Source organism: Diorhabda carinulata, chromosome 1 (genome assembly GCF_026250575.1).
Source record: "Diorhabda carinulata isolate Delta chromosome 1, icDioCari1.1, whole genome shotgun sequence".
In the NCBI taxonomy this organism is placed as follows: domain Eukaryota; kingdom Metazoa; phylum Arthropoda; class Insecta; order Coleoptera; family Chrysomelidae; genus Diorhabda; species Diorhabda carinulata.
In genome coordinates, this window is record NC_079460.1 from 28,571,406 (window position 1) to 28,598,183 (window position 26,778).

The following is a 26,778-nucleotide window of genomic DNA, read 5'->3' on the forward strand; positions in this document are numbered from 1 at the left end:
TGAAAATATTTCTTGTCTATGTTGTCATTCAAGTGTGAGCATACACCAAAATCCCTATAGAGTTAAGATGTTTTTAGTTGTTTGTGGTTAATTGTTATCCTATGGCCGTTTTTCTTATGTTTTTTTCCAATTTAATGACGCTGTCAAAGCGAACAACTTAGATTGCATTACTAAGTTTATAATTACTAGAGTGCGTTTTAGTATTTTCCCAGTTCTGTGTTGTTTTATAATCCAAATTGAATGTTTACATATGTGTTAATATAATATGAATCCTATTCGAATCTTGACAAGCCTCTGACGATATAAATTTGAACAAGTGGGAGCTAGCACTTTTTCCTTATAAATGTGGAGTTTTAAATAAACCCTGTTTATAAGCTTTTCTACTGTTTTTGAGTTAAAGTTTTGTGATATCATAGGATTCAGTTTGTAGTAGTAATTTAATCATTTTTGTAAAAGCAGCATTTCATTAGTAATGTGTTGAAGATATAAGACAGCATAGATTAAACGTCACACCCAAAAACATAATACATATTTCTGCTCTCAACAAAACTTATATGCTGTTTGTTCTGTACTAGCTTCATACAAGTTCCAAATTTAACCGCCATAGTACTGGTATCTATCTAAAAGTTTCCAATAAAAAAAAATAAATTAATATATTTTTTTAGTATACCACTGCACTATGTTATGATCATTAATAAGCACCTGTAAGCAATCACAGAAATATATTTTATATATAGAAATTAGAACACCGCCAACAAATTACTGGAAATTATTGAAAGCAGTATACTAAATTCTTCATTTTTTAGATAAAATAAATAAAATTTGTACTGTAAATTGTCTATAAACGAGTATGATTGTAAATTTACCCACATGTTGAAACTGAAATTACTATGCGCCAAGTTGGAAAAAAAATATAAAATATAGTCGATTTTTATGCTAAACTTAAACTCTCTGCTCAGTATCTTGAAAAAAGCAACACATTTATGATGGATATGTTAGGGAAACAAAAAATCGTGACTGAGTTTTTAAGTGTCTTGATCAATCCTGTTCGTCAGTAAAAAATAAAAATCATATCAGCTAGTAATAGTGGACAAAAATTTTTACATTTCATGTAAATAACATGTGTGTAAACAATCATTTCAAAAATCTTTGTTTCTCGTTATATTGTTTATTTTCGATAATAGTTTCAAGCTATAAATTTATTGATAGTCAACTAATCAAAACAGATTCCCCTTAGAAAAATATTAGTAAAAATAAACAATATAATTATCAATTTAAAGTTATGGTGATAAAGTTACAAAACATTGATACTGTTTTACATTAAAAAACTAAATATATAGGAATCTTAATCACTCAAAATCCGGCAACAATATAAATCAGTCAGTGCATAAACGTTTTTTATAAATATAATATAGCATTTTTACTATTCACTATATTATAATAGAAATATTTAAAATGAATTTATCAATAAATAGCACTTTTCTAAATTCCGTGCAGCAGCCAAAAATAATACCTCAATTAAGATTTAATAGCGGCAGTATATATTTTGTGAACAACTAATAATTTTAAAATCCGGATTACAAAATTTTAAATATTTTTTTAATATAATCTACTGAAGGACAAAGTTAAAAAGAAATTTAGAAAATTAAACGATAAATAGGACCCTGTGATATCACAAAAAATTAAATTCATTTCTACAAATTAAAAACCAGGAAAACAGAGTAAATATACAAAAGATAAAAGTCGTTGGAAAGCATATGTAAGTTAAGAAAAAGAGCTAATTTTAGCCACTATTATACCATTTCAAGAGTAGCGAACAACTTTTATTAGTAATTTTACAATAGTTCTGGAAAACAAAACAATATTCGTAAAACATTTATAATTGAACCATTGTAAAACAAAATACAGCTCTGGAGAGGTATCATGTAAGGCCCTTAAACTAAGTTACTCAACTTCTAAGCATATTTTCCATATAAAATAAAACAAAATGCTCATAGAAAATAGGAAAAATTAAATTGGTTTTAACAGGAGTAGAGTTTTGTTGTTCATACAAGTGGAAAATATGGCTAGTGGCAGACTTATGACTTGGAAGGAATTTCGAATAATTTCACTTCTACTATCTAAAGGATTGAGAATTCAAAAAGATTAAAAACTTCGAATGACACTATTAAAAAATCTAGGATCATTTAAAAAATTGTATGAAGTTTCTATTGAGTAGCTAGGTATAATCAAATTCTTAGCAGATACTTTGGTACAACTTGAAATAGCATTTGTAAAACTTGAAAATAACATGTATCTTCCGATTTCACGAATTTATAACAAATTGAACCAGGGAATTATTGACATTATAATTGGTAATGCTGATTTTTTTATCCTCACCTCTCATATCATGATTTATTAGTGATGATGCAGAGCCTCTTTGACTTGATAGCATTTTTACTATGAATAGTCCAAGTAAACTCTCAAAACAAACATTAGTTTTACAGTTATCAGATGCTTGAAAAGTTTACAAGATTAGACGGATTTTTTAAAACTACATAAATTTGCCTTTTTGTTAAAAAATATGTATGCAAAAACTGTTTTTTGAGAAATTGTACAAAGGGAGTGAATCTGGTGAACTGGATGGAGAAAAGTTTTTTAGCTGCACATGAATATCAATATAGTGACCAGATTAAAATCGTTAAATTCAAAAGTTACTAGAGTTTTTCGTTCTTTCCTTGTAGAGCATAAAGTATTGTTATTTGTTTTAAATATTTTTGAGGTGTATTTCTCTCATTTTATTTTGTATACACTTACATTTTGGATATGAAGTGTTCTTTCCAGGTTTTCATTCATATTCAGATTTTTTGGTTGATATAAGAGCAGTCAGAAACTATCAGAAATTGTCCGACACTCGTCTTTTGGCGTTCGAAAAACTATAATTTATCACTGCTTATAAGTAGTCAGGCGTCCGCAGAACAAAATATAGCACTTGGAAACCGTTTTTTGACAGTCTGAAATATCCGCGAATTCGTAGGAAATTTTCAGTTAGAGACCTGTATACTTGAATAATAATTAGAAAGCTTTTGATTGATTTGGGATTTGAACTAGTATAAATTTATGATTATTGCCGATTTGAATCTTTTATTTGTTATAGTTTCAACTAATATTTAAATTGAAAATATCTAATACATTTATACTTTAACTCTTTTAAACAGTATAAAAGTTTAGAATTATTTTCACCAAAGATGAACTAAGCTCTTCATTAAGTGCCGAAGAGTTAATTGGAAGATTTAAGAAGGTGAAAAATAAAAATAAGGACTAGATGTCCTAATTGTACAACAGTATAATACAATAGAGTTAATTGAACACTTAGAGTTAAGTCGGCTAGTTGCAATTAAAATAGCAGAAAGACTAAAACAAACACAATATGTCTTTTACCAAAGTGATGAGTTTGGTAAATTGAGTACATATGACTTTACTGTAATATTTTTATCGTTTGCTGGACATTAATCAGCATCCTATAGAGATGTTGCTGACCGCTTTGGCATTGCAGTAAGTACATTGAGAAAGGTTGTGGAGAGAACAGCTACTTATGAAATCTGTTTCTTAATGTCATAACCTGGCTAACAGCTGAAGAGTAAACGCATATAAGGCAACAGTTTTTAGCCAATAGATTCTCTCAAAAGTTATAGGCCCAATAGATGGAACTCATATAAATAATCAATAAACACAATAATCAGAGAGGTTATGCTATAGTGTGGTCGTTTCCAGGTTTTTTGAATTGACATACTATTAATCCGTTCGCAGAGCACAATAATAAAAGATAAGTCACGGACTTGATTCAAACCGCACCTGCGTACAAAAAAAATCCAACTTGTCCGAGATTTGCCTGTGCGAACAAAGCTATAATTGTCTAATATCATATTTTGATAAAGACTTAAAGAAAAGTCGAAACGTCAAAATTTATCTTTCTTTTAGAAACTATAAAAAAAACTAATTTTGAAACAAGAGACTTAAAATCTAGAACATTTAGATGCATTAATATATCAAAAGGTCAAGAAATAAGAAATTGAAGTAATATAGATATTTACATAATCAATACAATATCATAATTATAAAATAAAATTATAAACTTTGAACAAGACAATGAAAGTCGAATAGTTGAAAACCAAATTTCTTTGATATCATTAAATTTGGCTAAGCTATTTTTTCTAATAAGATAATGGAAATAAATAGAAGTGTTTTAAGCAGAACAGTTAGATTGTAGTATATTCAGATCAGTTTGACAATAAGGGGGAGAGAGGTAAGCCCAAATTCGATTCTGATTATTCTATCCTACCATGTTACTGACACTTTATTCAAAGTTTCGAAAATTTTTGCAATAAACTTTATTACTGTGCAGAATGCACATTTATTGGTAAAATACATGTTCCATGAAGACAACTTCATTTCACAGGAATCATTTTATACGTAAAGTTGAACAAAAAATGGTTTTTAAAAGCTACCAAAAAATGCATCTGCATTCTGAAGTAGATAGTATTTCCGAAAAAAATTGGATACAACATCGAAGTTGAAGAATCTAAAAGTATTGATTTCAAATGACATTCTGGAATCTATGACAAGTTTTAGCTAGTAGCAATTATATTCTGAAATGTTGGCAAAATATAAATTTGACATTGACATAGTATACGGTGCATTCTAAATAGGGCATATATCATAATCTGCCAATAGAATGGAATAAGTCAGAGGAACATACATGAGATTAAAAAATATTTTCAACCACAATTTCTTAAAAACACATTAATAAGATTATACATGAAGTCAAGAAAACTGTTAAAAAATAAATAAAATGAAAAAACTCATTGACTATCAAAATATGAAGATCATTTTAATAAAGGAAACACATTTTTTGTGAAAATATAAAATTGAGAACATCTATTAAAAAAAATATATGAAAATATGCAGAATTAAAAAAACGAAGCAAAATTAAAAAGCATGTATTTACGAAAATTTTAATAGAACTATATTATCAAGTGGTTGTTTAGAAAAATATTCATTAAAAAATAGAATTATGGTAGAAAATTTTAAAAAAGTCGAGGCAAATTTTAATACTTATGTTTTTTATAAGCAAAAATTTTATTATTAAAGAAATGAAATAATTTATAAGGAAAAATAAAATTGGAAAAGATGAAAGTAGGAGAGTGGAAACGGGTTCATAAATTGGAAAAATTATATAATAAAAGTACAATTTGGAGGCCAGCTGGAAATTTGAGGATTCTAAAAAAATAACTATAAAGATTTATGGAGAAATTTTAGATTTGTTATATTTCCCTTAATTTAGTTATTTTTATATTATTGGAAATTAATTATACTTTTCAATAACAATTGGCGTACTCATATAAGGTGTGTGAAAACAAATTATTACATAAAAATTTTGACAATTATTTTTACAACAAATTAGAAAATATATTTTTTCAAAGAATAACTGAGTTCACGGGGCAAAACATTCATATTTGAAAATACTTTAAATATAAGGTAAAATTCGAAAAAATGATTATGTCTGGAGTGAATTTTCAAAATTCTTTTTAATATTTTGAGGAAAAAAAAATCAATTGACAAGTAAATTATATAAAATAAAAAACATGAAAAGCTGTTAGTAGTGGCAGAGACGGGACATTAAATAGAATTGAAAAGTTTGAAAGTGGAGAAGTAGAAATGTGTCTATAGATTTGTAGAATTGAATAATATAATGAGAGGGGATATGGAGCAATAGTAGGGGTAGCAAATCGACATGAGCATTTTTTATATAGAAACTCAGTATATATATATATATATATATATATATATATATATATATATATATATATATATATATATATATATATATGCATTACTACAAAGGCAGTTAATACATGGGCCAAATTAAAATAACCTAAGATGTTTGCTGTACTGGTAAGTAATTTACCTCGAATACACAGATGTATTATTTAAATTGTATCATTTTATAATTGAGGCAACTAGACAAGCATGAATAGTGACACACGACATTACTTTTAAAAGAAATTTAGCTATATTAATACAGTTACTAAAATTATTTCCTGAAAAACGCTAGAATTTATATATAAAAAAATTTATGTCAGATGTCAAATTATGCAAATAGCTGTTCAACAAAATTTAGTTACAAGTACCGATTTCATGTCTCAATGCCATTATCTAAACAAACAGATTACACTGAATCTATCATATTTTCATATATACATTGGTTTATATTTTTCATTTCAAGTACTCCCTCAAATTCAAAGGCTGGTAACAGACATCATTATTTCAATATTAAATGTGTCTGCATTAAAAAAATGTTGTTTACAAGTGCATTATAACTACTCTTGGGTTTCACCACCAATATATTATTTTTTACCAGAGATTTTCTTGGACAAGTAAAGTTCATATTTCTTGTCTCTCCTAATAAACCCCAAATTTAATGTTGTTTCTTACTTGTACATAGTATATTTAGTACAGCTTGCTAATGCTCCAGAAAAGACTAATATGTCAGCAATGAAGTGCTTATTCATTAAATTTCAACTAATCTCTAAATATCTCTTGCTTTAACTTTACTGAAATTTAGTTGTAATTCATATTTAAATCGAATTACTATTTATGTTTTGAGTCTTCAGCTTCTCAAATTATTAATCGAAAGTATGAGATCGATACCGTAACAAAACTTTTAATGGAGCAAACTCTTACTATTACTAAAAACCGCAGCTTCAACCATATATAAAGTAAGTTATGAGTATAAATATATAAAATTAGTCTCATGCTAATTATCAATAATACTTGCAAAAAGATGTCCAAGTCATCACTAAGTGATTTCATACAATTATAAATAAACATGCCTTCAAAAAAATATCATTGTTAGCAATAAGTTTCAGTGCCGCAGTAGATTCTCGTCGAGTTAACCTAAGTACGACAGTTCACTCATCAATTGAGGTCCTTTTGCCTCGCGCTAGGAGTGTTCAATCTAGAGGCGAGGCTGTCAAAACGCGTAAAAAATAAGATAGAGTGTACACAGTAATTTCAGCATTGCTAGTGTCATTTTAGTGTAGTTTGCGTCTTGTCAGAATTGGAGTGAACATGATCGGCGCTCGGGTCGCCTCGGCTTACTGCCAGTATGAGGATTGTCTTACAAGTACTTCTCTTGTTTTCAATTTTACCATGGAACTAACTAACTTTATTTAACGAAGCAAATACTTTTTCAACTAACCTAAGTAAATTAGTGAAGTACTACAATATTACTTCGTGGAATCATTCAAATAAGTATATAGTTTTATTTTTGGCGTGTCATTGTATAGTTAAATCGGTATTTACACTGAGGAATGAATGTTTCACTTTTGTTTGTTTATTTTTACTACAAATCACAGTGAGATTGTTTAGGCAAATAATTTTAAACAATAAAATTTTCTCTAAACAAATGCATGCAAAAATTAAAATGGTAGTTTTTTAAAGACATGTCACCCTGAAAGTAACCTATAATATATCTCGTTAAATATCACTTTAGCCTGAAAAAATATTTTATATTAAACCCTATAATTAATGCTGTTCTTTAGCTCTACTAGGGCCATTGCTCCTTGAATTTCTTCACTTGAAATCTCCTTACTTTTTCCACCTTGGACACATACAAGGACAGAAGGACGATTCTGTTTTTCACATTGCTCTTTCTTTTCAGTTTCTGTGCAAGGTTCATCTCCCCAATTTATAGGTGAAGCTAAATCATTGGTAGATTCCCAGCGAGTTTGATTTTGAACTGCTTCCCTTAACCATCGTTTTTTTGGTAATTCTGAAGGAGTACTTTTAGGTGATGCCTCCTGCATGTCGAAATCTGAATTACTAGAGTTAAAATTTGATATGTCATATTCGAGGTCAGACTTTGGTGAGTTTTCTATATCATCTAATAGACTGGATTTTGAGCAATGTGAGAAATAAGATGAACTTGCGCTACTGTAGACTGAGTCGTTTAATTTGAATATGGATTTTTTTGGAGTTGTATCTAAATTCTCATTGGAACTGGACGATTTATTTCTTCTGTAAATATAAAACAATCGAGGTCAATTATTGTTATCATTTTTCTTGGTATAACACACTATGAGAAATGGTTTTATCAAAAATAATAGTAAAAGAAATAAAACTTGAAAGATATTTTTAGGTATTGAAAGAAAGAATTGATGTGAACTTTCATTGTTTCTAATATTTTTAATCCTTATGTACTATATTTGTTAAAATTATAACCTTATGCATATTAAGATATAATCCGTCGAACTTCTATTAAATATATAAAATTTGATTTTTCCTGCGAAGTGGACAACCAAAACAAAAAAATTCCAGTATTTGATATTAGTTATATGTTCATCACTGAAAGAGATTGAATATTACATTTGACTTTCAAACGAGTAGGAGCATTTTGAAATCGGAGTAAGCTGGTAGATTTCTTAGCCCTATTCAAAAGTATTAATTCTCCCCGGTTTCTGTGTTATCTAAAAGGAAAAGACTGCTAATGGTTAACGAAGCTGTGTAGAAGAGATCTCTCTGAATCTTTGGTTATCTGGAGGAGATCTAAGGTGACTAAATATGTATTCCTTACCAGTCTTCTTTATATTCAAAGCTAATCTGGCACCTTATTTAATTAAAACTCGATTTCGAACATATTTTGCAGTTAATTGTACAGTCCTAAAGTTCAACTCTCCTCATAGGAGCTATCCTCTTAGAGATCCATATCACTGGATCATACATAAACCTTTTATACTACCACATCAGAAAATATCAATTATAAAAAAAAACAAGCATCGAATTATCGCCCAATTGCACTCCTTCTCACATTATCTAAGATCATAGAAAGATTGGTTTTATAATTTCTGTTTAAATATAAAATACTTACTACCCATCAACTTGGGTTTTTCAGTAACAAATGCACAAATGATGCTATATTCTCCCTCCTAAATAATGTCTACTCTAGCTTAAACAGCCATCACTCCACTGTAAAAACTTTTTGTGAGTTTTCTAAGACTTTCGATTGTGTTAATCATAATATTTTAATCAACAAATTGTGGTACTACAATTTCAGGGAAACACATCTTACATGGTTTGCAAGGCAATAGAATGTGAAGTGCCCCAAGGCTCAGTACTAGGCCCTATTTTGTTTCTTCTGTTTATAAACCACATCGCCTATCTAGACATCAGTGGTAAAATATGTATTTTTGCAGACTACATTAGTTTCTCTTGAAGCAACTCAGATCTCATGGCACAATACAATAAAAAAAAATACAATGCAGCCTTTTTTATTAAATAACACCATCATTGACGTCGTTGAATCTGTAAAATTCTTAGGGCTTGTTGTGGACAATTCTTTGAATTGGGAGTTACATATTGCCACTTTATCTAAAAAATTAAGTTCCTCCTTCGATATGCCCTTCCAGATATTTACTCGGACTAAACAGCAGAGCTCACTGCCAGGACTTCTTTAAAAGATTAAATATTCAGACTCTTTCTTCCTTATCCATATTTGAATCCGTTAGTCTAATTAGTAAGCATGCTTCTCTAATTTCAGAAAGGTCGTTGCACAGGGAACGCGGAGCACAATCTTTATCTACCTACTACACATCGAGAATTAATTAAGGGCTCAAAAATGCACAATCACTTGCCAATTGAAATACAATCGATATCATCTTTTTCCGAAATAATTTGAGAGCATATTTACTGGAAAGTGCCTTCTACTCTGTACATGATTTCTATTCTAATAATATTTAATTCCGAGCATGATGCATACTGGTTTAATTTTTGCTATGGACTTATATACTAATTATTACCTATAATTTTATTACTCATTATGGTTTTCTTGTGTATATTGAAATTTTATTTTATTTGTATCTTTATTTAGTTATTTTTATGTTTGATTTTTAGTTTTACAGGCTTTGGTTTACAAATTGTAACAATTTTTTGACAATAGCATCTCTCTCTCTCTCTCTCTCTCTCTCTCTCTCTCTCTCTCTCTCTATATATATATATATATATATATATATATATATATATATATATATATATATATATATATATATATATATATGAAAATAGGAAAAGTTGATAATTTTAATACAGTATTTGTATGAGAAAATATGAAGATGGTGCAATAACACAAACTTTACATTTTCATTGGTTTTCACATAGTTTGAGACCAGCATATTGAAATAAACGGGTTAATTAATAATATATTTTCATGTTTGCAAATTTCAACAGAATTCTTGATATATTACAAATTATTCAAGCCTTTAACAGTATAAGAAAATATATGGATCTAAAAGTTTTATTTATATTCCATACACTAAATATTTGTATTATTATTTTACACAAATTTCCTCTTTATTATAAAAATGGGATAAATCATGTTTTATGTATGGTAAACTATCAACTAATAAATTACCTGTCCCAATTGTTAAGCCATTCCTTGACTTCGGCGTTATGAGCATCATCATACTTCTTATTCAGGTTAGGTTCATGTTTGGCATTAAATCTCTTAAGAGTATATTCAGGATGATCTGGGCAATGTCGATTGGCATGTGTGAAACTCCTAGTACAGTTTGGGGCTGCACAAACAAAAGGTTTTTCCCCTGTATGCAACCTTTGGTGGGTTTTAAGTTGACCAGACTGTGCAAATTTACGGGTACATCGGGGATAATCACATATATATGGTTTTTCACCTAGATAAGAAAATTTAGTTTAAATCATTTGAATATCATACCACTTTTCTGTAGATTTTTTCAAATTTTATTATTTTGCTACTTTAAACTGTAATTTTTTTGTAGATACATGATTTAAAAACACAAATTAAAATTTATTCAAATTTGTTATTAACTAAATAGAAAAGGAGTATTTACTACTATACTTAAGTGCTGACATTAATTAACATTCATTTTATCTCACTATGAAGTCCTACAAGTTGGCCCCCTAGATCTCCTGACATAACTCTCCTAGACTTTTACTTTTGGGGTTATGTCAAGAACGAGGTCTATAAAAGAAGTTATACGAATCTAGGCGAACTTCAATATAGTATCAGACACATTATAGCATCCATCGATTGCAAAACAGTTTTAAAAGCTATGCAACATGTACTAAAGGAGACTCGAAAATGTATTGAACAAAATGGCGATATTTTTGCACATTTAATCTAGTTTGTATTTGTTTTTTTCATACTGTAATAAAATATTTAGATTATACTTGAGTTTTATCTCTGCCAACTTGTTAAAAAAATAAATGTCCACAGCCAACTTGTTAGAGAGATGAAAGTTAATAAGTTGGTTATGTTTAGATTTAGACTAAAGCTGTAAAAGAGCTTTTATATTCTGTGAATAATTTGGAAAAGTTTGAGCCAAAAATATACAGGGTATTCTATTAAAAAATTCTGTTTATCCGATTTACTCGAAAACGGTATAAGCAATTGTTTTTCGGTTTTCACCATCTTAATCACCTAAAAAAAATACTACTACTTCGCTAATTTAACCGACTTCGTATCTAGAATATTAAAAAAGTTAGCAATAGTGCGCACTTAATTTGAAACACCCTGTATATAGTGCGGTTCGTGAGTTTGTAGCCTAACATGAAAGAAAACTGTGATTATTTTTCAATATATTCTCCTTTTATTTCCACACATTTTTCAGAACGTCTGACTAAAGCTTCTATGCTACTATAAAAATATGATGCATTTTTTGGCACCTTTCCTATTTTTGGCACAGGCTCTTGTTTCTGATGCCACTCATTGGAATCTCTTTTGAATGTCAGACCATAGTTTCATCATCCGTTCCAATTAGATTACACTTTCTTGGTTCTCGTGGCAAAGCTCTAAAAATCGCTCACAACATTCTACTCAATGCTGACTTTACACTGAGCTGAGAATTTGAGGCACCCACCTTCCACTAATTTTTGTAATATTTGAATGCTCATGTAGGAACCTTAGAACACTTGTTATGGAAATGCCGGTCTGTGCTGCAATTTCTTGGTTTTTAGATGCTAGTCACTTAGAACAAGTTCTTCTAATAATTCAATGTTTTTTGGAATAGTTACCATTATAGGACCTCCCAAAGACGCCCCTAGCAAAACAATTCAAACCAATTCTCAATTCTGAAAAATGATGGACACAAGTCCACTGAGTTTTTGTATTTGTCAAAATGACTGAGTGGTCTTTGAGCTCAAATATAATAAAATTGTGCTTGAAGAACTGAGAAAAAACATAAATAATGTTATAAATTTCAAATATACAGCCAGGATCATAAAAACTAAAATCAATCACATCTGATAAAATAAAACTTGCTGCACAGAAGAGATAATCTTAAAGACGACGTAGTTTTTCACCCTATTGCAATTTTGATAAAGAGGCATTATTATTTCAATATTGAAAGTGATGTTGGCTATGTACAACATAATGGAACAATGTATGCCAGTGAACTGGGATTGATTTTCTAGCCTAATTATAGTATAAAGCAATATTCTACTGCTCATTTATTTTTATTTTCCGAAAAAGTTTCGAATGATTTATCTTTGAAAAGTGGCTAAAAATAAGGGGTTACAAAATGAAAAAAGTTTAATCTTCATGAAGGTAACATGTTAGATGTAATTATGAAGGACTGTCACACCCATTCAAATTTAAGATAAGACAGAAATCAAAATGTTATAAGTACATATTAAAAACAATTTTAGATTCAATTACCACATAAAAAATAGGCTTAGCAGACAGGCAAAAATATTCAAAAAAATTTAATAAGATTCACAGGGTCTTGTCTGTACAAATTATTCTAGACTATAAAATACTACACAGCAGTTCTTATATTGAAGATGTAAAAACCTTCTCGTCCAAAGCTTTGAGAGTTTTTGTGAGTTTATTACAGAAAATTGAAAGCCAGTAATTTATTGCAATATAAGATATCTGGAGTCTTAAGAAGGAAAGTGGTATATTTCCTGTTTGACAGATGTTGTGTGTGTAGAGGTAGCATTGACAAATATTGTGATGGTATCTGTAAGATTGGAAAGCAAAGGCCAAGTACACACTGGGAGATCAGATAGTGCACTCTAACAGCAATATAGTGAATTGGGGAATTGCATATAAGTATATGTCAAAAAATTTGTTTAGGTAAATGGATTTCATTAGGAGAAGATAATTTAGAGATTTGGAATGAACTCATATCCTAGGTAAGTGATGTTGCATTTTATCACTTGTATGTTTATCAAAAGTTATATAATTGCAAAAAGTCTAATCTGAATTATGGTAGTAAACTTTAATTTCATTGTATCTTTCTTCTCTCATCTATTTAATCCAATTCATTGAATGTTGTGCTTTTTTCTCTTTGTTTTGGAATATTCACCCAATATTTGTGTTTGCCAATTTTATACCAGAGTATTTTTATTTCACATGTAGTAAGAACATAAATTTTTGAAAAACCATGGTTTGTATAATTGATGTCAACATTCAATTCCTCAATTTGATTTAAAAGTTTAGAATGTTACTACTAAGAGTTACATAATTCCATTCAATATTAGTTTATTAAATAGTTTACAAACCAAATTATATTCAGAACAAATTGACAGAAATATATAGGCACATAGAATGTAAGGAAAAATTCATTGTTTCCTCTATTGGCTAAATATTTCTGTTATGTTAATGACATATGAAAATTGTTAATTTGGTGCTTTTCATTTTTTACCAATAAGGTTCATGAATGAGTTATTGCATGTAAAATTAATAAAATAAATATGCAACATGGTTCACTTCTAGCACAATTTTAACATTTATATAAATGTTCTAAACTTTAAAATACAGTAAGATATAAATAAAGTACTGTTAACTTTAACTACATATAGGATTCCATGAGTCTATAAACAGGCTAGTCTTATAATAAAAGGGTTATTTAATTTTTAGAATAACATAGTAGTTCTAACTATACAGAAAATATGTTAAGATCTTATACATAAATAATATCTTTATTAACTATATGCTTCAATTCGTCGATTTAAAGGTCATCTTTAGTTTATTAGAAACCAAAATATTGTTATTACCTGTATATTCATGTTACTCGAGACATTTAAATATGGAGTAGTATACACAAACAGGTATTTAAAGTTCATTTGCCCCTACCTGTATGAGTTCTTAAATGGGCCTGTAGCGACTTTTCTCTAGGAAAAACTCTTCCACAGTATTTACACTTAATAGAACTTGGAGACGTAGAGCCCTCTAAAATGAGAGTACTTAATAAATCAGCGTTGGGTCTTCCTCGTCTTGATTCTCCAGAAGTACTTCCTTTGTCTGCTGAATTCGATGATTGTGATTTAAGTACACGATTGTCTGGTGTCAATTTTATACCACTATCATCCTTGGATCCCAATTTATTCCGTTTGGGTGTTTGATACATAGTTTTAAGTTATTCATTTAACTTTTTAACTCATTTTCTTACAAATCACCAACATCCACATTAAGTCAATCAAAACAAACAGACAGAAGACAGATGTCGCTCCAAAATGGAGGGAATTGCATGTCTAATAATTGTTTTAGAATATTACAGGTGGCACTGTACAATGTTTGTCAAATTAATAATACGGAAAATATAAGTTTCATTGAATTTTTGTCTAATTTGTGAGTTTATTGTTTTCATTATGTTAAATAGTATGTTGATAGATTAAAATAAATAAAAATTGTAAAATACAGTCTTAAAGATAAGGCTTCCGGCATCCGTTATTAAATTCTTGAATGTGGAACAGGAAGTCGATACAGTAGTAATCTGTAATTTATTGTTTCTAGTAATTGATTAATAATACTTTTTTGATATAGGTGATATAGAATAATAATTTTGTCATTTTTCGTCCAGATCATATACAGTTTGGCTTAACTTTTTTTTTGGGAAATCTGTTAAAAATAAAATAAATATTCTTAGTATGAACACCCAATTTCAAATTAGTATAGTTTGTACTTCTGGAAGTTATTCGTTCATAAACGTGACAGTACGTGGGATGTAGAAAACCTTTGAATATCTTAAGATGTACTGAAAAAATTTCTTACAAAAGTCCTAAACAAACAAAAACATTGAATATGAATATGTAATCTTAAAATGGACATAAAGTATGTTTAAACAACTGTTTATGCTTATATATAAAATAAAAGAGCTGCATTAATCAAAATTATGTGAGCGAACTAAACTGCAAATTGCCAAATTGAAATGTCATACACTATAAGCATATATCAAATTTTTAAACATACTTTTTTACCTCAAATCTAATTCCTTTAACAACAGTTTAAGGAATTCCTTATGGTATTGGGAAAATCTAAATCAACATTGATTTCCAATGGGATTTTGTCTAGTGTTAGTATTTCATTCAGGAATTGTTGCAATGATTATCTAATGAGATGTCTTTATATCATTGGAAAAAGAAAATTTATGTAGAAAAGTAAAGTATGTTGAAAAAATGATTTTTGAGAAATATTCACCCTTGGCTCTTTTTATTTCAAAACGTTACTTACTTTAAAAACAAGACTAATACATAAGACTTAATAAAAACCTACCAGAAGTTTTTGCAAAAAGTTTCATATATTTGGTTCGATTTTATTAGTATTGAAAATATTATTCTGTTTTTCCGAAATAAAAAATTAACCCCATTCCATGTTAAAATATAAAACATACAATATAAAACAACAGAAACATATTTTACATATTGTGTCATGTTTCAATTGTCTTGGTCCACTCTTTTAACTAGTAAATTGTTTGTGTGATTCAATAATAGGGATTCCAGGTAAGTCGACTTGAAATTAAGTAACGGAATAGAACACCGCTGTTATATAATTTATTACTAATCAAATTTATAAAACAGTAATTAAATAAGCAATACATTAATCGAGTACAAAGTGCCCAAGATAATTTGATGAAGAGAAATGTCAAAACAAAGCTACAAAAAGAGTTTTAATAGTGACCAAAATTCCTGCACAGAGTTTCAAATTTAGATTCTTGATATAAAAAACTATTAACATTTGAAGTCCAGCTCCAAATAATTTTCTGTTGTTTAGTGATTCGTTGAAACATAGTTAAATATCCTTGAAAACAGTAAATAATCAAACTTGAGCAAAGTAGTAGATAATAAAAAATATTTCATGTTTTTTTTTGATTTATAAGGTCTTCTCCACCAACAATCCACTTATAATGCTTATATTTATTGAAAATTGTTAAAGACAGTTGATCTTCCTTCAAACTTCGCAGTTGAGAAATAATGGGCTTTTTGATATTTCTACACAAGTGGTATTCTTCTGGAGATATATTTTCTTCGAAATAATTTTTGGCTCTCTCAGACAAATCAGTGTGGAAGCACTGCAACGCTATGATTATACATGCTATTGCGACGATGCTGCATGGTATAGATGAATATTCATTTACGTGGACTGCGCAATCCAGGATGAAATATACAGATATATAAACATTCTGAAAAAAAACACATTCGAATTATGTGGTATAAAAGTAACAATGATATAGATTTATTTAGCAATGATTTGATATTGAAGTACACATTTATTCTTTCTCTAAATTGCATAATGAATTTAATCCTCAGTTTGAGTAATGGGATTGATGAAGGTGTTAAAGAGTCACCACTAATAAATGTTTTAGATGATGTAACTACAGATTTCATCTAATTTATGTATAGTTGTCAACAATCACATTATAGAATTTAGATTTCCTTATACATAGATATCATACAAAAATAATTTCTCTAACTTCTTACACCCTAGACCTTTTTATCTGTTTTTATTGATGATTCGTTTTTATTTTAGGTCTCTTTAGAAAATGAGAAATTTATTACCTACCAACACACTAATAGTAACTAATGAAGATTAGCTAAAAGTGATATTTGGTAATTGCTTATATACATCAAATCAGATCAAGCATGTTCACAGCTTCTGCAGCAGATTGGAAAAATTCCGGATCCCTTCTAAGTTTAATTTAACCAACGTTACATTGAGCGTTGTGTTTCAAGGAGTTTCTGATCGATGGTCCATCTAAACCTCCTTTAATTTGCAATATTCATAATCATGGTCCCGATATTTTAGTATTTATACTTTTTTATACACCCCACTAGCTGAATATTACTGTTGTTCTCCCATTTCATTATTTTTCATCCCACCAACAAGTATTATCTATAAAGAATACCGTCTACAAAACTATGTGGTGAATTGAATCTAGGTCTTATGATTTTAGGTAGGTATTTACGTCATTCCTAAACGACTTTATTGTACTACATATATTGTTATTCAAACCCCTTTAAGCTAAATTATATTAAAGGGCTAATTATTGCACAGATTCTCAATATCATAGCTATACTATCTTGCAGTACTTACAGATGTCGGTCCGACGTTCAGTATAGTTTTTAAGTAAGCATTAATATAAAACGACGGTTCTACGGTATGTATATGGAAGTCAAGTAATTTCAATATCTTTTGTTCCATATTCCTTAGTTGCTGTTCGATATACATATTTGAAGATATTTTTATCAATATTGCCATCTAAAACAAATATAAAATCAGTTTCTTCTTTTGTTGGATTTTATTTTCGAAAAGTAATGGAAAATGGATGTGGTTTCGGAATAATTTTAGAACTGAAGTGGGGAAAACCATCAAATATGTCTTACAACTTAAAAAACTATTGAATACATTTAGATTACTCAGGCAATTAGGAACATAATATGCCATATTATAAGATAGAAAAATAGAAATATAGATCTACAATCATACTATGTCATATTATAAGATAGAAAAATAGAAATATTGATCTACAATCAGTTACCTCTGCGCATTTTCGGGTATCATTCACCAAAGTTTTAAACAAATAAATTTCATAATTGTAGACTTTATTTGATTGATAACAATTAATGAACTGTAATTAATACTCTATGTTCACATTTAATAAGTGAATATAATTTAAGATGTCCTTATACTATGAAATTTGTAATACTTACATCAAGGGTGTCAGCGCCAATAAATTTATTGGAAATCAACAAGCAAGCTAGGCTTACTAGCTGATACATGTTTTTTGGGACTGATATTCTAGATAAAACTTGATCCAGCAAATTAACTGCTAGATAAAATTCATTGTCGTCAAGAAATAAGACTTGCTAAAATGTACAAAACTGAAAAATGACAAAATTAGAAATATCATAACGGTACCTGTGCATTTAACATCCAATTGACAACATATTGTCTATATAATGGCTTGGTATTAAAAGTTTGTAAAAAATTGTCAGGTAGGACTATACGTTTTTCTTGTGTTTTGCTGTTATTCATCATATCCTAAAATTGTTATAAGCCCTTATATATCAAAGCGTTAACATATACAATATGTGAAATTTAATCATTATGCATTATATATTATTTATTCAATTTTTCCCAAGAGAATCTAATTAAACATTAACGGAATTGTTTTTAAAAATATAATAATCAGATATTTATTTGCACTCTACTCAACATTTATCAATTATTTTCTTTGTGTACAATAAATTTTTGGTCTTTTAGGAAATATATAGTTCTCTCCTTACTGTTTCACACATGTTTGTCATCCAATGATTTCTTATTATTTCCGCAGACCAAAAAGAAATTGCGAGGTTAATGTATTGGAGGTACCTCAATCAGAATGGAAAAAATGCTTCGACAATTGGTTCAAACGCGAGCAAAAGTGTAGTGATCTTAATGGAGAATATTTTGAGAAACAATAAAGTCATATCGAAAAATTTGTCTATATCAAAACTTAAGTAGCAATCCTCGTAATCCATCATACCAAAACAATAATGAAGTCGATTTCGAAATTCAAAATAATGAACAATTTCGTCTTTATTAAAATTACTTTTTATTACTTAATCAGGTATACTCGACACCGATTTCACCAGTGAATTTAAAACTGTTTTTGTAATACCGTAGATCAGATAATTAATTTGGCCGAATTTACACAATTGATTTTCGTATACCAATAAAAATAAATTTCAAATTATATAATCAACTGCACATCATATTTTGTCATATCTTCTTTGTGTCTATACTTCGGTATAGTTTCATATGATATTTGTATCGAATAGCACGTCATGCGATTATGCTCCGGAAAACATTTACGACTTTTATAAGTATATATAAGTACGTAAGTTTTAGATGCAAAATGGAATGTTCGAATTCAAATTTTCTTCAATTACTCCTATGCGTTTCTTCTGAGCAAGTTGATAAGAGTTATTGTTTTATTTTTTATGAGTAAATTTAATGAAGATCACTTACGTCTAAAAATTCTTCAGAATAATCTTCACCCACATCTAAACTAGCTATGGAACCTGAAATGTAAAATTTAGTGTTTATTAATGTACAAGTGGATATTATTGTTTCACCGCTGGTGCTTCTACCTAGCACATGAGGACTGACAGTTCGCATGTTGGAATATACGAACCAGGCAGATGAAAAGCAAACATACTTGACTAGGTCTTCCTAGAGGCTTAGAGAATTCAGGCTGTAACTGTCACTTCTGGCTGCGGCATTTACCTAAGGATGTAAGATTGTGATTTTTTGTCAAATCTTGAATTAATTGGAGGCTTGTAAACCAACTGTCGCAAGTCAGATTTCGATTTGTTTTTCGTATGGACTCACATATTCTCTTAACCACTTCGAGTGGTGAGTTGTTTTCAAAAAACGGGCCTTCAGATGGGTTTCGCAGATAAACTTCCAAGTTATAGATATAAAAAGTCTTGCTATCTGTAAGTGGAAAAATTTTTATACTGTATTTATTTGGTTTGCTTGGAATGTACTGCCTGAAATTTGTACCTTCCCCTAAATACCTGTAATTTTTCGTCTAGTGTCACGTATTCGAAAGGCGTTTTTTCAATTGGAGACAATCATTCCAAACATTTCTTGAACTTGTTTTCTCTCCTCTCGTTAATCCATATAATCAAATCTTATATGTTGCAGTAAAAATTTGAATCTGTACGTAGACATTGTCCAAATAACTCAACATTAGTGTTCCAAAGTTCATCCAAATTTACTCAACTACTTTTCAGTGAATTTCTATGTAGTCACTTTCTTTGGCATTTCTCTCACGAATATATTTTGTTTTCAATACTCTGATACTTTTGTTTGTCGCTTCAACAAAGACATGTATCATGGTGTCATTTCAAAAATCTAGAACACTTTAAATTTTTAGTTATTGTTCAGCACCTGGCAAATGAGTAAGTATGTTCACCGTCCGCGTTCTTACATGTTTTGGGGATATATGCTTCTACCAAACAGTAGTTTAATGTTTACCAAGAAAGTTAATCTTGTAGAATTTTTTCCATAAAACGTTGCAAACGCTTCAGCTCTCTTTCATAAGGCCACATTCTGAATTGGTAAACCAAATAGGTGATACCAGGGATGGCACGCGGACTCTTACTAAGCAAACGCTTATCACTTTTCAACGATTGTCACAATGCTTCCTATATTTTATCCCAACTTTAGATATTACTACTAAGTCAGAGACAACATTCCAGCCGCAAAAAGTTAATATCTTTAAATAGCACGACGGCGTAGACAGACAGCTATCAATGCATATTTTACGTTACTTTTTATATACGACATTTTGGAATCATAAATACTTATACAAATATTACAAAAATGAAAATAATATGAAATTTTTACATTAGCGATGTGAGATAAGTAAAAACATTGTATACATAATATGAATATTATGTTTTTCTTTCAATTCATTCAAATTTTAAATTAGGTGCTTATATTTTGTTCGGTAGTAAGATTTGGTTTTAACAATATTATTAGAAAATAAGATAAATTAATTTCGCTGTTACTATCTACACTGAATACGTATCTGAAAAATCATCTGTACAATTAATGATTTTCACTTGTCTTACTTACGTTTAAAGGATCGTCTGGAAATTGCCACTTTTGTGATATACCCGGAAACTAGAGTTTTAATGGGAGCATACGGATTTGGTTGGATTGGGGAAACATCTTTTTTCAAAATACTGATGGATTGTACTTCTCCCCTTGGAACATGCTTGACGAATTTGTGTTCATTGAGTTGATGTATTGGTTTGGGTGCATCGAGTTTTGAGGTCGGTAACACTAAATGAAGACTTTTTTTATGCTGGGTTCTTGAAACTGCTGGTTCTAAGTTTTCTTTTCCCGGGAAAGAATCTTTCTTTGAATGTAAGCCTAAAATAATTTAATATAATTGTATTATTTAGAAAATAAATGCTAATAAAGGGACATAATGGTTTTATTGTACATATTTGAAAATAGAAAAATAATACATATTTGAATGTACAGACAAAAAAATCATTTTAATATTATGCAATTAAGAAATACCAAGAAAAAACTGTGTTTGGATAATACTTGATTACAAAAATTGAATATACGAGGTGTTGATATTAAATAATAAAAATATTTTATTTTAAGTCTTTCGTTTTCTTTATCAAAAATTCAACGGATTCCAATCTTGTTATATTTAATGAAGATTTGACCCTTAGCATATAGATAGAAATCATACTCTCATACTTCCAGTGACTAATGCAGATAGTCTATTAATGGGATGAAGAAATTGGATAAAAACTTCTTAACAGATAGGGGGAATTTGGCACATAACAGAAGATTTCACGATAACAGCTGTCGGTTGCTGCCATTTGGTGCATTCGCACTTTTTCTATGGCACCGTAAACTTCGTTTATTAGTCATAATTCGTGTTTTAGTTTTCACATATAGTCTTTAAAAACATACTTAAAAATATTGTGACCCTAAGACAAACTTCTGGCAGATAGTGTAACTGTGAGTTTATATGTGCTGATAGTGAACAGTGTGATCGATTCTTGTTCAATACATTTATTCACACATTGAAAAAAATTGAAAATGCGTACTTAAAATAATCTAAACTTTTCTTGACTGCAGATATGTATTACTCACCTTTCTCACAATTATTTCTAAATTTTTCATCCTTTATTGACACAGTCTTACATTTTCTGTCCTTCAAGACATCGAATTTGAATCTTTGTTCAGCCTGGATGCAATTAATCGATTTTGGTGCACGAGAGGCAGAAACTCCATTGTCTACATTCAACAAAGATTTGATATTTTTTTTACACAGTTCCTTCACGTTACTTGATTGTTCCATGTGGGTTAGAAAAATCTCATTCCTTATATCAGAATCCACTAGAAGTAAAATTATCCAATGTAATTCACTTGAAAATTAAAATACTTTCAACTGATTTTTAAGGAATTATGTGCATGATAAGCTTTAGAAAATATTAACATACAAAGAGTCTTTCAAGTTATATATATATATATATATATATATATATATATATATATATATATATATATATATATATATATATATATATATATATATATATATATATATATTAATTTCTTAGACGTTTTGATATATTAATGCTTCTAAATCGTTTTGATTTTAGGTCTCTTCTGTTTTAAAATTAGTTTTTTTTAATAGTTTTTGAAAGATTGATGAAGATGAAATATTGACGTTTCGACTTAACTTCAGTCTTCATCAAAATATGATATTGACACTGACAATTTGCGTATTTATATAAGGATAAAATCAAAATAGAAATTTGTTCTAATAAGAAAAATTAATTTTTCCTCGGTATTTAGAAAATAGAGTAAAAGGTCATCTATACGATAAAAAAAACTGTAAAAACTAACCATGAAATATTAAAAAAAATATAAATTCAATTATAAAAATTGAAAATTCTTGGAACGGAATCTAATACCAGAAAAAGAGAATTTTTTTAAATGGTTCACATTCATAAGAACGAAAAAACTGTAAATGACCTAAATAATTTAAGTAAGATTTATCTATTTTGTAAATTCAAATTAAACTACAAATAATTGAATTGATTAAGTACTGCTACATATTAGAGATGTAAGGACTGAGGAAAAATTAATTTTTCTTATTAGAACAAATTTCTATATTGATTTTATTCTTATTTTGATGTTTATGATGTAGATAATTAACAGATCGATTATTATAAATACGCAAATTGTCAGTGTCAATATCATGTTTTGATAATGACTGAAGTCGAAACGTCAATTTTTTATCAATCTTTCAAAATTAAAAAAAGTAATTTTAAAACAGAAGAGACCTAAAATCAAGAACATTTAGAAGCATTTATTATTATTTATTATATATTTATCACGTGCACCGTTCAACAATTATGGGCTACCGTATTAATACAACATCTAGGAAACCATCCTCAAATTGGACGTAAGACTTACTTACTTACTTACATAACTAAAGATTTTTTAGATTTATTTTAGAATCCATATGTTTTGGATCACGATACCACTATGCTCGGCATAAGTATATTTTATTGAGAATAATCGCGAATAAACAGGTAATAATGAAGAAACAAAGAACAAACTCAAAAATCAGTTGAAGTATTGAATATTTTGATTGGCGGTATCAAAAGTATTCAAACTTTGCTTCGGAACGGGATACATATGGAATATGAAAATTTATGCTGGGAGAGAAGAAGAATAGTCTGAACCCACAAATGTTGTGATGAGTCTGGCGGAAAATTTCGGCCAAGGGAAAAAATTCTAACACACAATTATTAAATAAGTTTGGACTTAGCACAAAAGCTGCTAAGAAAACAAACCCATTTATTGGGGACTTTGCGAAAAAATCGGAAAAGATTACCGATAGACGTTGTACAAAAGAAGCTTAAGAAACATGAAATTACTAGCAAAGAAAACGAAAAAGGAATAAAAATACTAAAATGAAAGGATAAGCGTGACCTGTTGATGCTTTCTTCAAAGTATGCTTATGAGATAGTAAGCATTGACAGACGATCAGCAGTAGTTGTAAAGCCTTAAGCAGTGGCCGACCATAACAAAGGCAAATCTTCTAGAAATTTGTCTGATCAAATGGCAAGTTACAATACTTCTTTGAAAAGGACGCTGAAGTAGTATGAGAACAATGCTACTGAGCTCTTGTTTGGTACACTAATGGTAAATGTCGATATTTATTATAAACAAATATGGCAATTACTGATTTACAAATCAGTGTAGAAAAAAGAATAGTTACTGAAGAGAGAAACTTCGAATATTACTGATCAAGAGATGCCAAAATAAAAAAATAAAACTATTAATTAGTGAAAAAGGAGGTCCAAGTCACAAGGTGAGTAGAGTTTGAAAAACAATTAAAAAAATAATTGCGTATGACATCATTTCCTTATGTCATTATTTCTCATACTGTTAATTAGTTTGAGTGTAGTAAGTTGAAAGGAAAAAAACAGAACAAACATTTTTCATGACAGACTTTCTGTGAATCCGTTTTTGCAAATGATTTAATTATAGCGAAAAAACATTTTTATTATTGAAATTCTAATAATCCATATATGGTTCTTGAATTTAAACAACAAAATTCCTTTTCTTCTGAAAAGTATCAGTTACAAACAAATAACTCATGAAATCCATTGATACAAGTTATAGAAAATAAAATTCTCTACACAAATGTCCCATAAAATTTTTCAATAAAATTGATGGTTGTTTCAGTAAAGAGAAAAATGTAGAAATTAATTGTTGATCCAATTTTAACCTTGAATAATTTTCGAAGGAATAAAGATATGAAAATTTATAAGAGTACTTTCTTTACGCTTACCAAGATTTTTTATTAGTATTCCCTATCGTAGAACTTTAACAACACTTTTGTTACTCTTCTATATTAAACCAATTTACCAATGGCCCTAGTTGAATTCATAAAATTGTTAAGTTTTTGTGAATCCAGTTTTTGTTCAAGTAAAAATTTCATTATACAAGGTTAATTTAAAAACTTTATATTTCTTGGATCTGCGAAGAATTTTAGTTTTAATTATTACGTTACATATATGTTTTCTGGTAAAAAAAGTAAAGAAAACTCTGTATGTTAGATAAACATTTTTTATGAAGTACTTTGTTCACATTGTGATAAAAAATACATTGGTCAGTCTAAGAGGTCACTCATCAATCAGATTACCTCTCAATTTGTCAAGTTTTAACTGCTGAAAATAACTATTAAAATCGCCTGTTTTAAGAAAGAACAGATATTACTCTAATCTATCATAATTTAACGTCATCCATAACTACTTAAACTATAACTAACTTCCAATTGAAAGGATTTGAATTTCAAAAAACAATTTAATAGCAACCGAAATCAATAAAATACATATTTGTCACTTATTTTTATTTGGGAGGCTGGACCAAATGAATTTAGAATTTTATGAAAAATATATTATGCCACAATTCTCAATTAATATTAGTAATTTTGAATTCTCTAAAATTTTCGTATATATACATACAAGAGCGGTCTCTTATTGGGAACGTTGCAACGAAACACCAAAGTGGACTAACTAATATATTTTCCTTGCTTTTGACTTATGTATTCATCGTCTGGGAAATAATGAATAAAGATTGTTGTTTTGGATAGTATTAATGCTGGTATAAATTTTCAAACACTTTACTCATGTTTATGTAAAAATAGTTGTATCGAGTTCGAAACAAATTTTGTAAATTCTTTCTTTTTATTCGAAATTAATCTTTTTTGTTTATTTGGGGAATCGAAAGAATAGAACAGAACGGATTTCTATCTGATCGTATTTCTAAAATATAAATTCAATTTCTGTATGATCTAGAACATAAGCTTGGCTTTATTGAAAATTGTTATATTTACTTGTTAATAGTCCCCAACTGTACTCCAGCCCATTTTACTATTGAAATGATGAAAGATCATTATTGTACTTGTGAAATAAGAATTTCTACGTCATGGGGTGTCGAAAGTAATAGTTATTATCAATTTGAAGAGGTATATTACTAATGCTAAGCTGAATAATTATTTATTTGCTTCTAAAATCTGATTTTATTAATTTTTAATAGTATTGGTAATAAACTCTCTTTGAAATTGTGGAATAAGATTTGATTAAAAAATATGTGGGGTTTCATAAATTTCGTATTTGCAATATATACATTCAGTTGTTGAGTTTCTTGGAGAAATTTAATATTTTTTTTATCTCTTATATAGGGTCCGGAGAGTATCTCACATTAATAACGATTTATTGGAAGTGATGAAAAATGGATTGTGACTGCTTTCTTCAAGTTTTAGTCTTTCAGAGTTTGATAATAATTCATTATTTGTTGCTTGATAAATGATAGTAGTAGCCCCGAATGCGTGGACAGTTCTATTATCTTGTTGACTACACATTTTAACTAAAGAGAACGGAGATAAAATAAGATAATATTTCTACTCTTCTATAGAACTATATATCTTTACCAAATAAAATGTTTTGCTCATAAACATGAACAGCAGATCCAAATTATTTGTAATTATTGTTAAATCTTATCTGATATAGTAATGACTATCTCTGTGATAAATGAATTAACAAATTAAATCATTATTTTCTATATTACTTTCAGCAAAAGACCGTAGAAATATCTATTATTTTAAAACGCCTCATTAGAGGGACATAATCGAGTAGTTAGGAACGTCGGTTTAAATACTGTTTCAATAATTATTTTGCTCAGATTATTATGGCTCGACCTACGCCTCAGAAGTAAACGTCTGAGCTGAACACATACTTTCTCCTACTAATAATATGATACTCGTATATTATTAGTCAGAAGAAGAAATCAAAGGTAAAACTGATTTCTTGATTGAATTAGTTATTTTATTTACAATTATCACATAATATATGGGTTACTAAGAGAATATTGACAAGTTATGA

General features: G+C 28.8%; 2 protein-coding genes across 2 annotated transcripts; both read right to left on the bottom strand.

The window, feature by feature from the left end:
* Positions 1–5,844: 5,844 nt before the first annotated feature.
* LOC130895386 (zinc finger protein 76-like) lies at positions 5,845–14,505 on the bottom strand. Its single transcript, XM_057802638.1, has 3 exons — positions 14,150–14,505; positions 10,448–10,724; positions 5,845–8,058 (listed from the first exon to the last, which is right to left on the bottom strand). The coding sequence occupies exons 1-3, from the start codon at positions 14,421–14,423 to the stop codon at positions 7,554–7,556; spliced, it is 1,056 nt and encodes a 351-aa protein (XP_057658621.1). The 5' UTR covers positions 14,424–14,505; the 3' UTR covers positions 5,845–7,553.
* Positions 14,506–15,805: 1,300 nt separating this feature from the next.
* LOC130891653 (uncharacterized) lies at positions 15,806–24,800 on the bottom strand. The gene is made up of 8 exons (XM_057796509.1): positions 24,684–24,800; positions 21,965–22,210; positions 20,921–21,220; positions 19,304–19,356; positions 18,212–18,334; positions 18,004–18,159; positions 17,387–17,551; positions 15,806–16,475 (listed from the first exon to the last, which is right to left on the bottom strand). The coding sequence occupies exons 2-8, from the start codon at positions 22,170–22,172 to the stop codon at positions 16,149–16,151; spliced, it is 1,332 nt and encodes a 443-aa protein (XP_057652492.1). The 5' UTR covers positions 22,173–22,210; positions 24,684–24,800; the 3' UTR covers positions 15,806–16,148.
* Between the last annotated feature and the right edge of the window lie 1,978 nt (positions 24,801–26,778).

Coding starts and splice junctions, on each gene's coding strand:
- LOC130895386 (XM_057802638.1), bottom strand. CDS start 14,423: ATGTATCAAACACCCAAACGGAATAAATTGGGATCCAAGGATGATAGT. Junction 10,725..14,149: donor CCATTTAAGAACTCATACAG/GTAGGGGCAAAT, acceptor TTTCTTATCTAG/GTGAAAAACCATATATATGT. Junction 8,059..10,447: donor TGGCTTAACAATTGGGACAG/GTAATTTATTAG, acceptor TTATATTTACAG/AAGAAATAAATCGTCCAGTT.
- LOC130891653 (XM_057796509.1), bottom strand. CDS start 22,172: ATGGAACAATCAAGTAACGTGAAGGAACTGTGTAAAAAAAATATCAAA. Junction 21,221..21,964: donor TAGAAATAATTGTGAGAAAG/GTGAGTAATACA, acceptor AAATTATTTTAG/GCTTACATTCAAAGAAAGAT. Junction 19,357..20,920: donor TTCCAGACGATCCTTTAAAC/GTAAGTAAGACA, acceptor TTTACATTTCAG/GTTCCATAGCTAGTTTAGAT.